Source organism: Cyprinus carpio, chromosome A13, assembly GCF_018340385.1.
Source record: "Cyprinus carpio isolate SPL01 chromosome A13, ASM1834038v1, whole genome shotgun sequence".
Classification (NCBI taxonomy): domain Eukaryota; kingdom Metazoa; phylum Chordata; class Actinopteri; order Cypriniformes; family Cyprinidae; genus Cyprinus; species Cyprinus carpio.
The window spans coordinates 7,542,406-7,560,743 of record NC_056584.1 but is presented as its reverse complement, the minus strand read 5'-3'; the positions used below and the strand labels follow the sequence as shown (position 1 = coordinate 7,560,743).

The 18,338-nt window shown below is 35.4% G+C and overlaps 1 protein-coding gene across 2 annotated transcripts in view; it reads right to left on the bottom strand.

The window, feature by feature from the left end:
* LOC109113084 (protein kinase C epsilon type-like) overlaps nt 1-18,338 on the bottom strand; it is a 90,175-nt gene that overhangs the window by 35,870 nt on the left and 35,967 nt on the right. For both annotated transcript variants that reach the window (XM_042768516.1, XM_042768517.1), the window contains exons 3-10: nt 10,630-10,792; nt 9,861-9,895; nt 9,283-9,371; nt 8,292-8,421; nt 7,257-7,399; nt 6,936-7,029; nt 5,372-5,586; nt 5,082-5,255 (exon numbers count right to left, since the gene is read on the bottom strand). In XM_042768516.1, the coding sequence (XP_042624450.1) occupies nt 5,082-5,255; nt 5,372-5,586; nt 6,936-7,029; nt 7,257-7,399; nt 8,292-8,421; nt 9,283-9,371; nt 9,861-9,895; nt 10,630-10,792 (1,043 nt within the window). The remainder of the gene's footprint in view (nt 1-5,081; nt 5,256-5,371; nt 5,587-6,935; nt 7,030-7,256; nt 7,400-8,291; nt 8,422-9,282; nt 9,372-9,860; nt 9,896-10,629; nt 10,793-18,338) is intronic.

Below are 18,338 nucleotides of genomic sequence, written 5' to 3'. Positions count from 1 at the left end.
ACCAAAACTCTCTGTTTTCTTAGTTAGGTTTAGTTTCTTTGTTGAATTTTCCTCATATTTAATTGTGTGTGTGAGAGAGAGAGAGTGTAAGGGAGAGTTGAAAAGAAAACAAACAGCATATGGAATACACATCAGGCCTGATAAGCATCACAGCCACATTATGTAAGGACAAAAACACAATTTAAGTCTCACATTTCATATTATTAACAATGTTGAAACAGTTGTGCTGCTTCATATTTTGTGGAAACTGATACTGAGTGTCATATGATCCTTCAGAAATCATTCTAATATACTATTTTGCTGCTCAAGTTGTTGCTGCTTCATATTTTGTGGAAACTGATACAAGAATTCATGAATATAAATTTTTAAAGAATAGCATTCATTGTATAATTCTTTTGTAACATCCTAAATGTTTGACTGACACTTAAAAATCATAAACATCATGTAGTGGAAAATACAAAGGATACATATTACTGTTTCACGATTTTCATGCATGAGTTTGATCATATATTGTTTTTCTGCTTTATGTCAGGACATTAAAAGCATATCCTCATATAGGTAAATGACTAGAAGAACAACACAATTCAGTAAACAGTAAAACAAATTACTAACCAAATTACAGACCAGTGTTTTTATGATTATGTTAATGAATGAAGATAATGTAATAACAAATACCAGTTTGCAAATGGTCGCACCAGCTCTTATGCTAGAGATAAGGTGGATAGGAGTTAGCTGGTTTTGAGTCAAAAAGTTCATTTACACAAATGTTACACAAATTATCACAATTTTATCAAACAAAAACCCTCCCAAATTATTATACGTTTTTCAAAAAAGGTTGATTTCTGTTGACCAAACTGATCTGATCTTTTTGTATATTATCTTTGGTTACATTATTGCTTTTTCATTAATTGTCTTGTGTAATAATTGTTTCAACATTAAATATTCATTGAAAAGCCTAAAGTTGGCACAGATTTCATTCTGACAATTCAGTATACAGTATATAAAGAGATGGGTTTTTTTTTCAAGACATCAAAGTATGTGTTTTTGCCTTTTTGAAATAAACCACCCTGAGAAAAATTCACTGGAGTAAGAAGCATCACATTTAGCCCCAGTTTCTATTAATTGGTCTGTTCAATGATATATGTGACCCTGGACCACAAAACCAGCCTGGGTATATTATAGCAATAGCCAAAAATACATTGTTTGGATCAAAATAATAGATTTTTCTTTTATGCCAAAAATCATTAGGATATTAAGCAAAGATCATGTTCCATGAAGATATTTTGTACCTTTCCTACTGTAAATATATCAAAAATGTATAATAATTAGTAATATGCATTGCTAAGGACTTCATTTCGACAACTTTAAAGGCAATTTTCTCAATATTTAGATTTTTTTACACCCTTACACTGTAAAAAAAAAAAAAATCCATAAAATTTACTGTAAAAAACTGGCAGCTGTGGTTGCTGGAATTTTACTTTAAAAATACGGTAGCAGCATTTTAGGTTTTACAGTTTTAACTTAAATTTACAATTAAATACCGTAATTTCATTAACTGATATAATGTTAATATACCAACCTACTGAAGTACTGAAATTTGTTTTGTACCTTTGTAACACACTGACAACCACCAAATGCAGGTGGTGAGAAAGTCACCTGATGAACCAAAGCCCATCACAAGTAGCTTTTAAATAATAACATACAACCCTAATTTACAAAACTGATAAGAAAAAAACTAAGAAAAAACATAGTTATTTATATATTAAAAAAGGTCAATTTACAGTTATTTACTGTAAATTATGCGTCTTTTTCACTTCCAAAAATAGTATACTACCGTAAAATTACATGTAATGTCCAATACAGTTTTTCACTGCATATAGTAGGGGAATTTACCGTTAACCATTTAACAGGTTTTTACTGTAGCATTTTTACAGTCTTTTACCTTTAAAATCAAGGTCATTTTTTTTTTTTTACAGTAGAGATTCCAGATTTTCAAATAGTTGTATCTCTGCCAAATATTGTCCAATCCTAATAAATCATACATCAATGAAAAGCTTATTTATTCAGCTTTCATTTAAAAAATAGCCTTACGACTGGTTTTGTGGTCCAGGTTCACATATCAGTATTGATAATGTGTGTGTTTATTTTATTATCATTGGTATACTATTATAGTTTTTTTTTTTAACATTATGAGTCAGTTTTTAATGACATCACACTGGAGTACATTCCTGAACGGCTCATTCTGAGACACCATTTCTGAATCATGGGAAAAATAACAAACTGAGTGAATGGTTTTTTACCACAATAGGGCGGTTGTGTACACACTGCGCACACATAATTATGTTCAAAAACAATATAAAAGTGATTTTGGCATAATAGGTCCCATTTTAATTTTAGTTTCAGTTTTAGTTAAAGGAGCTATGTGGAGGTTTTTACTTAAAAAAATCTTTAAGATAGAGTTTTCATTTGTACATGTATGAGCCAACCATGATGTAAAAAAAAGAATGACACCTCGACTGTCCACCACGGTTGCCTCTATCAGCCTGTAGGCTCAATTGTGTGTGGAGGAGTCGGGCCCCGAATTGGCGCGATAATTCACAAAATGTGACGTCATGTGCTTTCTCGTCTACTTGGGCTTACAACCGTACGGCACGCCAGCCATTATAGTAAGCAGCGGCAATAGTGTTTTCAGATGGACTCTGTGGATGGAAAGAAGCGACCAGCCTCCGGCAGCACAATTCAGACACCCACGGACACTCCTCGTAAGTAAAAAAAAAAAAAAAAAAACGAGCATGAGACTGGCTGCAGTTCCTCTAACGGCCACTGGTGTCAGTAACGGTTAGAAATTTCAGAACCTACGCAATGCTCCTTTAACTATAATAAACTTATCCAGCACATGCATTTCCTGATCTCAATCCCCCATCTGTCATCACTCTACTCATCCTATAAATACAGCAAGTGTGATTAAATAACAGTGACCATTCCTCAATGTCACTTTGAGTTAAAGCTCATCAATACTATCGTCTTTAAGGCCTTTCTACCTTCTTTCATCCTACACTCGGCCTTTTCCTCCTTCCCGCACTCATTCCCCTCCTCTTCCCCACCTCCTCCCACTCATGTTCGCAGTTAAGGACACAATGTTCTTTTTGCTTGTTTGGGGAAACTGCAGAAGTAAATAAATTAGAGGAGTAGAGGATGCCGTCATGATGGCTAACCCCAGGTTTGAGTGGAGGAAAATAAACATGATGTTCATGTGAGGTTAGGCCTGGCTGCAACTGCTATTCTCAAACAGTCAGCTCTATCTAAAACAATTATCACACCAGCAGACCGAGAGAGACTGAACAAGAATTAGAATGCTGACCTAATGTGGAGTGTTTATCTGATGTGGGCTTATTATAGACCATAAAAGAAATGTTCCCTTCAAACAGGTGCTTGCCCTTCTGTGTCAAGGAACACTTGCAGAAGTACAGACAACCTGACCAAGCATTTGTGTGTGTGTGTGTGTGTGTGTGTGTGTGTGTGTGTGTGTGTGTGTGTGTGTGTGTGTGTGTGTGTGTGTGTGTTTGTGTTATTAGCTGCAGGATTTATCCTGATCCAGTAGCAGTTTATGGAATGAATAAGAACATTCACAATTAAGTGAGTGCAATAAATAATCCATTTACCACCTATAATAATCTGACTGAGACTGATTTTGGATAAAGATTTGTAAAAAAAAAAAAAAAAAAAAAAAAAAAAAAAAAATATAATATATATATATATATATATATATATATATATATATATATATATATATATATATATATATAATCATTGTATACAGATACAGTCACAAAGAACAATTTTTCGGAGCTGATCATATTGTATAAATGTATTGTCAGTATAGACATTTTCATTAATTTTCCAGATGTGAAAATAACTTTAAAATAAGGAAAATAGAGCCCAGCTCTTATTAATTCAACATGCTTCTATTATATTTAGTAAAATTACATAACTTAATTTTTTAAAAAGGTTACATAATAATAATAATAATAATAATAGTTTTTAGTTTTTTATCTTTATTACTTTGGTCTGTATGTTTTTATTTAGTCAGGTTTTATTTGGTAAATTAAATATTTTATAGTTATATTTATTTCATTGTTGTTTGGCATTTTTCATGAATACAATAAAGTTTATATTTTAGGTAAATTAAGAAAAACAAAGTACATGTAGGTTAAAATGCTTTTATAGACCTTCTGATAACAATAAATAAAATACAAATAAATAAAACAGCAAAAATATGGCAGCAAATTTTAGCAGTTTATTTTAGGTTTACTGCATTATTGTCATTTCGATATAGGAAACTATTTCTATTTTTATGGCTGGTTTTCATTTTTATTAAAAGCCTTGTCAGCTGGAAACCTGACTATCCAAAATATATTTATATTTGTTTAGTGTATTTTTTTTATTTTTTATTTTTTTACTCAGTTATTTTAGGGAATTAAAAAAAACAAAATAACTAAACAAAGTACATGTAGGTTAAAGTGCTTTTTTAAACATCTTATAATAACAAGAAGAAATGGAAATGCATTAATACATACATATTTGTTTTCATATTTTATTTAAATTTTGAGGCACACAACTATGGCAACTAATTTTAAAAGTTTACTTTTGGTTTATTGTATTAATTTCTTTTCAATATAAGAACCTATTTCTGGTTTAATGGCTATTTTCATTTGAAATAAAAGGCATGTTGGCTGGAAACCTGACTATCCAAATTTAAACATTTAAGCCTAAATGTTTAAAATATGTCCATATTCTTGAAGAATTTACCTATTTTTGTGGCTATTCCCCAAGCCACAATCCTGCCCTCTTCAGATAAAGAGCTAAACTGCTCTCGGATCTCCAAAATAGGGACACATCAAGAGTTGCTTTCTCAATACCTGACAGCATGTAATATTACAGCTCCATCTAGTGGCAGTCTGCAAAACATCATTTCTAAAGAAGCATAATACCTTGGTTCTTGGTGACTGACTGGATCATTGTCCATTTTGCTCGTTATTTTAGAATTTGTAATGAGGATGAGCTGATACGCTGTCTCTTACCTTGGTCTGAAAGCAGCAGTAGAGTTGGGTCAGGTAAGGGTGTTTTCTGGCCAGTGCTAGAATGCGTTTTTCAGTCATAGTGCAGTCCACGTCATCGTCCTGCAGGATCACGTCTTTCTTCAACACTTTCACTGCATAAACCTCATCAGTGCCTCTTAACTCTGCCAGCATCACCTGAACACAAACCAACTGAGCCTTTATTACAAACCAAACTATAGTTACACTGCTGACAGGAAACAAAACTGGCACTTAATGCTGAAAATAGAGGCCAGAATTTCACAAAGCTCCACCTTGCCGAAGCTGCCTTTCCCGAGCACTTTGATGAAGGAGAAGTCTTCCAGCGTCATCCTTTTGGTCTGGAGCATCTTCACGTCCCCGTTCTCTCTGGCCTCCTGCGTCTCCTCTGACAGGCCCTCGGTCAGAGAGGAGGACGAGGCTGGCTTCAGCTCCTCTCCGCGATGGTCAAACGAAAGTGCCTTTCTGATGCTCTCCAGGTCCTTTATATCTGCAGATCACAAAACAAAAAGCCAAATCGCATTACACACATTCAGACCCCACATCGTCTCCTCCTTCAGTTCTAAAAAAAAGAACTTTTATTCAGCAAGGATGCATTACATTGATCAAAAGTGACAGAAAATACATTGGTAATGTTGCAAAAGATTTCTATTTCAAATAAATGCTGTAACTTTCTACTCATCAAAGAATATTTACACTAAATACTATTTACACAGCACAGCTGTTATTCAATTTGATGACAGTATGAAATGTTTCTTGAGCAGCAAATCAGCATATTAGAATGATTTCTGAAGGATCATGTGACACTGAAGACTGAAGTAAATGATGCTGAAAATTCAGCTTTGCAGCACAGGAAAAAAATTCATTTTAAAATATATTCAAATAGAAAACACTTACTTAAAACTGTAATAATATGTCACAAAATTAATGTATTTTTGATCACATTAATGCAGCATTGATAAGCATAAGAGACTTAAAACCAAACAATCTTATTGACTCCAAAACTTTTGAATTGTAGTGTATAGCCACTGACGAGTGTGATAAAATACTTTCTAACCTTCCCTGTCTAAAGTTATATAGTCATGTGATGAATATCAGAAATCACATATTTGTAAAGCACTGGCTGTCAAACTCATGTGACCTTTTTTTATGCATTGAACTAGAGTTTTTTTTTTTTTTTTTACCAAATATCCTAGCCGTTAATTTCCATGTAATGAATAAAAATGACAATAAAATGATTATAAAGCACCATAAAAGAATAATAAAAGCAGTAGCTTTTAAACAAATATGGCTGTTTTAGACCATTAGCTAGCTGATTCCATTGACAACAATGAAAATCCAGTTTGTTTGTCACACAAAGCCATTGCATGACAAAATACAAGCTTCACATTTTGGTACAAAGTCCTCATAGACTTCCATTTTAAATGCATTATGAAATTAAAGGCATATCAAAGTCAATAATGCTGTCATCAATTACTCACCCTCATGTTGTTCTAAACCTATATGAGTTTATTTTTGCTGCTGAACACAAAAGAAGATATTTTGAAGCATGTTGGTAATCAAATATATTCATCATCTATTATATTTTGCAGAAGAAAGTCAATCTTACAGGTTTAGAATGACATGAACCAACATTATTCATCATCTATTATATTTTGCAGAAGAAAGTCAATCTTACAGGTTTAGAATGACATGAGGGTGGGTAAATGACAGAATTTACTTTTTTGGTTTGAATATCCCTTTAAGGACAAGCCAAAATAATTTTATATGGTAATCAAACGTCTGCCACATAAAACTGTATATAACACAAAATCTGCAGAGCTCCGAGTGTGTGTTTACCCTGGTCACATGGTGATGTGGGTGCAGATTTGGATCGATCCTCTTCTAACTGTGGGGATATGGGTAAGGGCTGCGGATCTGGACCCTGAGAGATCTGCGTTAAAAACAGGAACAAATCATCTTCAGCATTCAATCATCATTATGTTTCAGGAGACCTAATCAGGTACCTAAGTGCTGCTCGCTATAAAGACCATTATGTCATTAGTAATCAGAGTGTATTTTCTGTTATCTACAGCTGCATGGAGGAGGCTTTTGACCTCTCAGTCCTATATGCCCACTTCTCTAGTGCAGACTGTAATCACCCATGATTCTCCCTCTCACCTTTTTTCTCCTCTGGACGCTGCAGGAGAGTTTATCTGGAGTGACTCCGAGGTCGGACAGCACCTTAGCGATGCCCCTGGCGTCCACCCCACAGTTAGGAGCTACATTACTCTCACAACGCTTGTGCACATTCATCTTACAAACTGAGGACAGATAAATGAAGGGAGATGGTGTGAGAAGTTACAATGTACTGTATTTCAATGCATGTCAGTGTGAGTATGTGTGAATCTAGGAAGATTCAGTCTTATAGCATTGATATTAGAGTTAACTAAAACTAAAACCAAAACCAGAGCTATTAATTAAAAATTACTTAAAATAAAATAAAAAAATGGAACTAAACTAAACTGAAATACAGTATGTATATATATATATATATATATGTATATATATATATATATATATATATATATATATATATATATATATATATATATGTAAAACCTATTTTATTTCAGATAATTGCCAAGGCAACATTTCCCATTTTCATCCAAAATTGCTGTACCAAAATAACTAAAACTACTAAAAAATAAAAAGGAAATAAAAAAGATAAGAAAAACATGTAAAGATAATAAAAATGACAGAACCACACACCAAACTACTAAAATTTTAACTAAAATTAAAACAAAAACAGAAAAAAAAAAAAAAAAAACTAATTTAAAACATTAAACTAAAATAATATCGAAATTATTCTAAAATAACACTTAGTTTTAGTACTGTTTTCAGAATTGAGGAAGCTCTGAAAGCGAGCATGGATAAAGATATTTTTTAAATGAATTAATGTATTCATACTCATTTCAAATAATTTTACAAACTTTCTATATTATTTAACAATACGACTAATGGGTAGTTTTACACAAGCACTCAAATACATAGCCTACAAAAATATTTGAAAACATAGCACTAGAAAAATGTGCACTGATAACAGAAAATTCTATAAAAATTCCATGAAAATATCAATTAATTAAAGTGTCTTTGATTTTTCCAGCTTTTGCTGTGAGAACTCTTTGACTACATTTCCCAGAATGCCGCTCTCACCTTTGCACTGGAGTCCCTGCCGCAGCAGGCCCCACAGTAATGAACCGCAGTGGTCACAGAAGGTCAGGACTTTGTAGTTGTGAATCCTGAACTTATGAGGCATATTGACGCTGAAGCGCTGAGACCCCACCTGGAGGGGGCGATAGAGGTTCATGCAGCGATTTTAAAGAAGTGACGCTGCAAAATGCAGTGATTTTTTTATTTATTTATTTACTTACTTGCTTGAAAAACGCACATCCAAACCAAAATAAATAAATAAACACATTACAATCTTAAAACTTTATTATAATCTTACAACTGTAGGCATTTACATCTATGATAAAAACATAAAGACACCGTTTTAACAGTCAAAACATTGTAGGCCTATAGGCCTACTCCGTGCAAGAGGCAAGATTTATTTTTGAGGTGTTGGTCTTTAGCTCAGAATATTTACTGGATATTTCCTAAAATTAAATAGAAATGTCTTACATTATTCATGTGCTTTAAAATAAACTTGAAATCTTTACCAATCTTTGCCACTATCCTTCAAACCACTGGGTTTTACCCATAATAGTAAGTTATAATAAAATTTAGTATGATCACTTTTATAGATTTTAATAAGTACAGGTCATAAGAAGTATTTTTTTTTTTCCTTTTTACATAAATATATCTGTTACACTGAATGACGATGTAACAGTTTCACCCATATTTTGACATTTTATTTTCACAAAAGTAATTTGAAACATTAAAGCTTTCTATTTAAAATGCTTTCTATGTATATAAAATCACTTTTGTAAGTTTAATTTGACTTGGACACCAAACTCTGACCCTCATATTGAAATCACTGACATTTTATTCCAATCATTGGTATATTTGCATATTTGTACACAGTTTGAATCTATACAAGGAGATGTTTGAGATTTATGAGAAACATGCAGGAAACCTAAGCAAAAGTTACAGTTTTACTCTCATTAGTGATAACTGAGTAATGAAACGTGAGACATCCTCTCACCTCCTCTGTGGTGTCCTCCTGTTTCTTCAGACCTGCACATTTCGTGATGATCAGCTCATGGCAGCGTTTATGAACTACACAGGTGCACACTGATCAAAAGAAACAAGCAGGAGATGAAATCAGCTTTACTTCACTTGCTGATATATTACTCTGGGCTCACAGATAAGAAAGCTTGGGCTAAAGTATAGATATGATATTTTAGGAGGTTCCTGTCCATGCCAGTAGTTTCCTTCATTTCAGATTGTGAGCTAGTCACCACTTAAAGGAACAGTTCATCTAAAAATAAAACTTCTGTCACTATTTACGCAGAATACGCACATGCATGCTGTTATTTCATTCTGTGGAAAACAGAAAACTTTGAAGCAAATCTGTAGAATATAGTGCATGAGTCATCATGGTGCTTTATGGTGTTCACTTTGAACTGTTGGTATATGGAAAAGTGCTACATGACAAAGAGGATGTTTCTAATGTGTTTTGTTGCTTTAGATTTAGAGTAGCTAACATTTTTGATGAGCTAACAAATTATCTAAGCTGTTGAACAAAATATCTGACATAGAGGAATACAGGTATGTGCCTACCTTGGCACTGATACCCTTGCTTTCCTAATACACCCCTGTGAAGAGAAGGAAGAGAGATCAGTTTTTATTATTATTGTACAGTGACAGTAAACACACCAGCATGTATTATAGTATACTTCGGATTAGACATGAATGAATAAATGAATGAATGAATGAACATGAAAAAATTTATCAGCTGTTTGGACTCTCATTCTGACGGCACCCATTCACTGCAGAGGATCCATTGGTTAGCAAGTTATGTATTGCTAAATTTCTCCAAATTTTTTCAGATGAAGAAACAAAGGTCTTCTACATTTTGGATGATCTGGGGGTGAGCACATTTTCAGGAAATGTTCTTTTTTGGGGTGAACCTTTGATAAATGTTTACATGTATGTATTCATTCATGAGGTGTGTGTTGTTATTCACTGCTTGTCTTACAGTTTCAGTCCCACACAGCAGCTCTGCACCTTTTCTTTTAAAACAGCCATATTCCTCTGTTCTCTAGAGAGGCGGGACACAGCGTGCCTGAGCATGGCAGTGTTCTTGCACAATGTGGAGGAACCCAGACACACTCAATACACTCATACTGTAGCGCCACCACTCTGAGCCTCAGGGCTTTTCCTGTCGTTACCATGGAAATGCAGCCCACTGAGGGTAAACCACCCGTGAGAAGGGACAGTGTACACTGGTTATGTCAAAACTCAGATGCAGATTCAACAACACATGCAGCTGTACAAACAGCACACTACAAGGCTGTAAATATCAGGCGACGGCTGCTGCGGGACTCACCAGATGAAATCACGGCAGTGTGAGCAGTAGGTGGGCTGTCTCAGGTAGGTGGCCATGAACTTGTGTCCGTTGACTTGATGCACCCTCCTCCGGACAGCTCCCTGCCTCTTCCTGGGACGCATGCGTTCTCGAAATACACGCTCCTCATTCTCACAGCTTCCTGCTGCAAAAACACACACAAATGCATAAACAGAAGTTATTACATGACAGCATTCACAACCATTATTCAATATATTGGGCACTCACTCACGCATTCATTCATTCAGGTGCAACATTTATATATATATATATATATATTTTAGGGGTGACCCCGAATAGTGGAAGATTCTATGCAATCCAACCACCCCTATAGATTTAAGTTTCACTTTCCATAATCTGTGACCGACAGAGGAGCATCTTGCCGGAGGGTATTTAAAAACTTAAGACTCAAATTGACACAGGCAGAGAGAAAGACTGGATTTTTTCGATCAGATAAGGTACAAGTGATTTCAAAACATTTCAGCAGGTTTATATATATATATTGTGTATATATTATTTATCTCGTATAAGATGCATTTGGTTGAGTTGTGCTGCAGTAAAGCACTTTGTAGTATTACGGTGATTATCTCTTCAGCACGCAGCGCAAGCAGAACAAACAATGCAGAATGTTAATAACTATGACTGGGACTGTCATATACATAACCTTATAATGAGAGAACTATTGTAAAAAAATGTTGTGAATTCTTAGGGTTTCGCTGACGTTTAATGTTAAATATCTTTTAATCAAAACATAAAACATTATTTATCCCGTTTGTATCTGCAAGGCATCCGTTACACATTTATGTCTGTCGAATGTCTGACTTGACTCTTGGTAATGTATTTTGCCCCTCCCCCAAAACATATTATTCGACTATCAGTTGAATATCGGCAAGATTTGAAAATTCCGATTCGACTTTGAAAATCCTTAGTCAGGGACACCCCTAATATATATATATACACTGCCCATCCCAAAAAAAAAGTCACCATCTGGATTTAACTATGAAAATAGTTAAGCTCCTCCCACTGGATAATTACTGCATGGATGATTATGTTATGTGCCCAAAGAATGAGGTCAGCTGACTACCTGAATATACCGAATGACCAACATAATCCACAAACATGGACTGGCCTTCCCTGATGGCACGGGCATATTCCAAGATGACAATGCCAGGATTCACTCGGGCTCAAATTGTGAAAGAGTGGTTCAGTGAGCATGCAACATCATTTTCACACATGGACTGGCCACCACAGAGTCCAGAGTCAGACCTTTATCCCAATGAGAATCTTTGGGATGTGCTGGAGAAGACTTTGCGCAGCGGTCCGACCCTCCCATCATCAATACAAGATCCTGACACTCCTTTGTTGTCATATGTGTATATGTATGAGCAATAGCACATGAGTAGCAGTGTGATATGGCTGTATAGCAGCAAGCTGTGATTACCTATAGCCGAATCACAGGCATGCTGATATACAGCCATATCACACTGCTACTCATGTGAATAATAGTAATTGCTCATATATACACACACACACACAAACAAACACACACACATATAAATGGTGCTTTTGACAGAGATGTTAAAAATGATTCAGTTACACTTACAATAAGACGTCTTTTATTATTAAAGCATCAACTAACTAAATATATAGTTTTTTTATAACTTTTTTTTCTTGTGTAATATAGCCTTGAAAAACTGTTTTATTCTACAAGGGGATGGTCACCAGTTCAATACTATTCACTTTATAGCTCCCCCTATTTTCAGACACTTTTGTTTACAGAATAAATTAATCTTGTCAAACACACATATGAAAGAGTATTCATTACCATATTTGTTGGTATCTGTAAAAAACTACAGCAACTGTAGTGAAAAATATCCCTCATATATCTCAACTAAGACACAAAACAAATCTCATAAAACTCAATATACAGAAAATGTCCCTGATATCACTCAACTATGCGTCCTTAGACATAACACCAGTCTCTTTGACAGTCCTAAACGCTATTATTCAGCCATTCAGAAGACCGGTTGGTGTTTTCTGTTGACCTTACAGTACATATAAGGGAACAGTTCACTTAAGCAAACCAATCCATTAACTCTGTGTGTATATCTGTTTGTGTGTTATGAGGGGCCATGCAGAGGCAGTGATCAATAAACCGGGGGGCACGAGTGTGACAAAGGCACCATATTGAAGAGCTGTCAGACGCTCTCACTAAGAAAGGAAACAAGGCCACAGGGGAGGAGCTGCACTCTTTCTCTCTATCCTTTTTCTTCTCTCTGCAGAGGACGAGAACTGTGATCACTCCTGAGTATTCCCTGATGTCAATGTATCTGTCTGCTGCAATCACACTTCTCAGCCCTGAGAGAAAGAGAAGGAGAGAGGCTGGGCTCTGACTCACAAAATGACAATGCAAGCTGTGCCAAACTGGCAGGCCGATGGTCATCTCCTGTTATTAATAAAGCCATTGTATATGTTTTTTTTTTTTTTTTTAAGCTCTTGCTATTTTGCCAGCAGAAAAAGTAACCAAACCGGGCAGCACTGCTGTGCACAGCGAAAAACCTTTGCCATTAACAGTGGATAGAAGAGAAGATGAGAACAGGCCTCTGCCTTACAGACTAAACAATTAGCTATCAAAAATGATGAACATCATGCACAATTATATTAACAAATCACTTAAAAAATCTCAAATTCTTTTATATATTGCTTCAAATAACAAAAATGCAGTAAGCATATAAGGTTACATCCACATTAATCTTTCTTTGTAGGTTTTGGCCTTTTGTCCACACTGACACAGCATTTTTGTCCAGCAAAATCAGAGCTTTTTGAAAACACACTCCCAAGTGGATAAATTTGAAAACGGCTTTTTCATCTTGTAGTATGGACTGTGAAAATGAAAAACTGTGACACATTTAGCCATGTGATGCATATTGTACCAATTTACATCTACCAGTGCACCCGCATTGTTGTGCCTGCTATTCACTTCAATACAATACAACTGCAATCTTCATATTACAATCCTGTAAATAAGACTGAATATTTACTTGCAACTGCTGTCCAGAAGCAAAACATAAGGGCAATTGCATTTTCGACCATGAAATGCCGATTAAGTGCGACTTGGATGCACCAGTGAATGGTGGGATATTTGCTAATAAAATGAACAAAGAACTTTATTATGTCAGTGTTAAGTTTTATGGACGCACAGTATTAAAAATTAAACAGACTTTACACTAAACATTAAAAACTATCAAAAAATGCAAAAAAACAAAAAAGTCAATAGAGAGCATTTAGAAAATTAAAAAAAAAATATATCCGGATTAATGTGGACGTAGACCTAGAATGTTTCTTTTACTTTTTTTTTTTTTTATTACTAATGTTTTTAGCTATTATCCTAAGGTTTCATAGACAAGGCTTAAGCCTAGTCCCAGACTAAAATGCATGTCTGGGCTGTTTTAATTGAAAGAAACTTGCACTCACTGATCTTAAAATATGTCAGATTCATTGTTTTGTCTCAAGATGCACACCAGTAATGTTTTTATCTAAGGCATATTTCTAAAAAAAACTACTTAAATGTCCTAATTGAACTATGGCCTAATCCTGGCTTAACCTAAACCCTGTCTGTGAAACTGGGCCTATAATTAGTAGTCACCTTTTCAGACCATTAGTCAACAAATATTCAGAAAAAAAAGAGCTGATTGCACTCTAAAAGTCACTCACAGATCATCAGTTCAAGTAATTTCAAGATCAGTTAGACTCAGCTATGACAGACTGTCATATTTCCATAACTGTAGAATAACTGTATATACAGTTGAACTTGACCCATTCAGACTGATTTACCAACCTGTTTTGCATTATCTCATTGACAGACATATCCGCCAATCATACTGATCGAGAGAACATGACAGGCAGGCATTATTGCATTGCCTAGTGAATCAGCCAATCATAGTGAGATGGAGGCACTGCCTCCTCTTATGCATTTTTTTTGCCAATATTTGGACCATCTGGGCTGGCATCCTGACCAGCCCAACATTCGCTCGACCAATGACATGATTGGGCAGTTTTGTTTACCCGCCCAATGGAAGACAGAAGAATTGCTCAGAAAAACCAGCTTGAAAAAATGTCAATATCACAGTAGTGACACAGAAATTACACACTTTACCTTTAACCCTCTTTATTTTAAGATCATTCCTATTTCCATAACTGTAGAATAACTGTATATACAGTTGAACTGACATCATATTTCCATAACTGTAGAATAACTGTATATACAGTTGAACTGACAATACATAAAGCCTCACATGACCTCTACCTTCTACAGTATATCAAATAGTGGGATCTGTCTTGTCTAGTCTCACAGTAGACTTGTGAGTCGCTATCATATGTATCACCCACATCCTCCTCTCGACTGAGAGAGAGAGAGAGAGAGAGAGAGAGAGAGAGAGAGAGAGAGAGAAGAAACAGATGCAGTGGCTCATACTATCTCAGTAGGATATGGCTGGTCATTTATCAGCTCTCACTCATTAACACTCAGTGAGGATGAGAAGATACATTCACACATTCACCAACCCACAATCCATCACAGAGAAACTACTGCCACAAGCCTTAAGATTTAAGATCACATAAAATCAACACTTATCTTACTTATTTTTATTTTTGGGTGAACTATCACTTTTATGAAATAGCATGGTCTTACTGCACAAATTCATCAGTGCATGTTATTATAAAAAAGATTTTCTCTTTTATTTTAATACACCAACAATATCCACCAATTAAGCATCTTTTTATTTCCATTGACCTACCCAAGTCCGTGTAGAGAGGGAAAAATAGCCAACAACATTTCAGAGTTTATGAAGAAAATATAACTGCTTGCATAAAACGTCACTGTCATTTTAACTTTTCACACATTGTGTCACATTTCAGAAGCCAAATGCGCTGTGATTGCCATGTCATGTTGTCTGTAAGAAATCTATTCTGCGGATGTTTGGGAATCAGTGTATATTTATGTCTTTATGGACTTGTATAGTTGGTGTGTGCCATACATTGATCTGAAGTTCAAAGTTTAAGAAGTATGTGTACAAGAGAATCATTCAACAGGAAAACACTTTGCAAGACCGGTTGGATTTTCTATGTATACAGTAATTCATGACTTAGCTATCACCCCCTGACCCTGCATAGCAACCATTGCCTAGCAACAGGCAACAGCTGCCTAGTAACAATGTAGGTTCCCATGAAGGTGTGGCTCCCTCTACCTGTCAGCGGAATACAAGTTAATTACATTATCAATCATATGAATGTGGATCTTCACCTCTTATTCTTCTTCTAGATTCTAGCCCACAATATGTCTCCAGTCTTTTGAAAGACATGTTTCCACTTACAACCAAAATATACATCACAAATCGCTAATCACACGTGACCATATCAACAGTAAACACTTAAAGAAAGCAGGGCTCAGCCTGAGTGGACAGCTTCCTATTTCACAGCACTTTAACACAGGACAGCAAGCCCAGAGCAATTAAAAGTTCACTCATTTATCAGAGCAACTCACTGGAGTCTTTGACCTAAGTAATGTGTTTTAATTACAATTATTTACTCAAGTGTGAACACGCTCAGTGATCAGTCTTTAAACGACTGCATTCAAGTGTCAAACAGCTATAAAATCAGAATTTGGCATTTAACAATTTCACTTAACAGGTTTCAGGATATTGACTGCAGTTTAATATCTGGTTTGTACTACAGCCTTATATAGTCAGAACACACTGAGATCAACAGATTGCTTTGCACAATAAAAAGAAACTCATCTTTTATCAGTCAATCAGTCATCAGTCACCTTTAATAGTTCACTCTCACTCTCATGTTGTTAAAAACCTTCAACAGAACACAAAAGAAGATATTTTGGTAACCAAAAATTTTGGTTCCCATTGACTTCTATTGTTTGTTCTCAAATTCTCAAAACAAAGTTAGACATATAGGTTTGGAACAACATGAAGTTTTTATTTTTGGATGAACTATCCTTTCTGTGAAAACTTGTGTACACAGTAACCATACTTTAACATATGTGTAATTTGTTATTTAGTTAGGATGCTAACTATTTACTGAATATTGGTGTATTTTATCACATTTCTATTGCCATTTTATGAAAACTATTAAACATCTCTCTAATCTTACCTGATTCAATTTATCAGTCCCCTAGCATCCCATCTATATTCAATGCCTTGTTTTGAGGATGTTTTAAGAAGGGTGAATTTTATCATTCAGTTGAACTCTGCACATGCATGTCCTTTCATAAGTGGATTCTTCTAGCACTTTTACTTTGACTTCTCAGTTAAAATTGACACTCTTTGAGGATAGTAACTAACTTTCTGTTTAAAGTAAAAAATAAAGCATAATAAAAAAATGGTTTGAGGACAAAAGTGGTGGTGAGTGAGACTTTCTGGCAATAAAATACTCCATCCAGACTCACACTGATGACATTTGTTCTAGCTTTGATGCTTGGCCGCCAACTCCTGGGGCGCCAGTGCGACAGTAAAGTTTTCCTAGGCATGTGGTTCTGGAAAGAACAGTGTCTAGTTTTATAAAGGACAGTCATAGGATGGTTTTGTAAAGGACAGCAGTGTGATGTAGATGCATATTTTCTGACCTCACCAACCATCTTCCATGGTGTTTTGTTAGTGTCTATGACATACAGTGCTACTTATGTAATCTCATTTTGCCGAAATGTCACCATAGGCATATTGGGTTAGGTTGGATTGGGTTTGATTGCTCTAGAGGTTGTCCAGAAGAATGCAGGGATTTCTGCACCACTAGTGGTTCGAAATGAACTTGCAAAAATAGAGACCAAACATGTTTCCCAAACATCCTATCACCCCTTCTGTACTCACCAGCCATCTTCCATTTTTCAGACAAATATAGAGTCCCATCCAAACTCACATTTTTACTTGAGACTGCTGAGAAGTTGACATGTAAAACTGAGCCCCATGCACTTAATCTGTTGAAAAATTAATAAAATAGTTTACCCCAAAATGTAATCTGCTCTAGTTTCTCACATAAAACCACTGAATGACTTCAAAAGACTTGGGATACATAGTGTGATTTGAATGAACTATATTTATTGTGCTTTTTTTAGAGTTTGACAGTAAAAATCACTATCCATTTTTCATGTATAAGAGCACCTCAGTCATTCTGCATAACATCTCATTTTGTGTTTCACTGACGAAAGAAAGCAATCTTGGGTCAGAACAACATGACAATGACCCAAGCAGCAAATAATGATAATTTTGTATTTTTTTGGCAAGCTATTCCTTTAAAATTCACGTTTTGGATGCATGTGTCAGAGGGTAAAGGACAGAGGGAACAAGTGGATATGATTAATGGACTGCAGGTAAACTTCAAAGTCCTCTGAAAGACCCTGTGAGATAAAGACATCAAACCAGGGGACACTCAAGAGGTGACATAAGAATGAGAGAGAAAACAAAGCCAGCAAAAACACACACACACACACACACACACACACACACACACACACACACACACACACACACACACACACACACACCAGGGAGGCACGTGACTGAGTGTGTGTTTTAGTGAGCTGTCAGAGACATGCCGGTTTGGATAAACACAGGTGGAATAAGTGTGCATACTCAGCAAACCCTCGTACACCAAACCTGCTTTTGGAAAGGATCTGTGTATGGTCC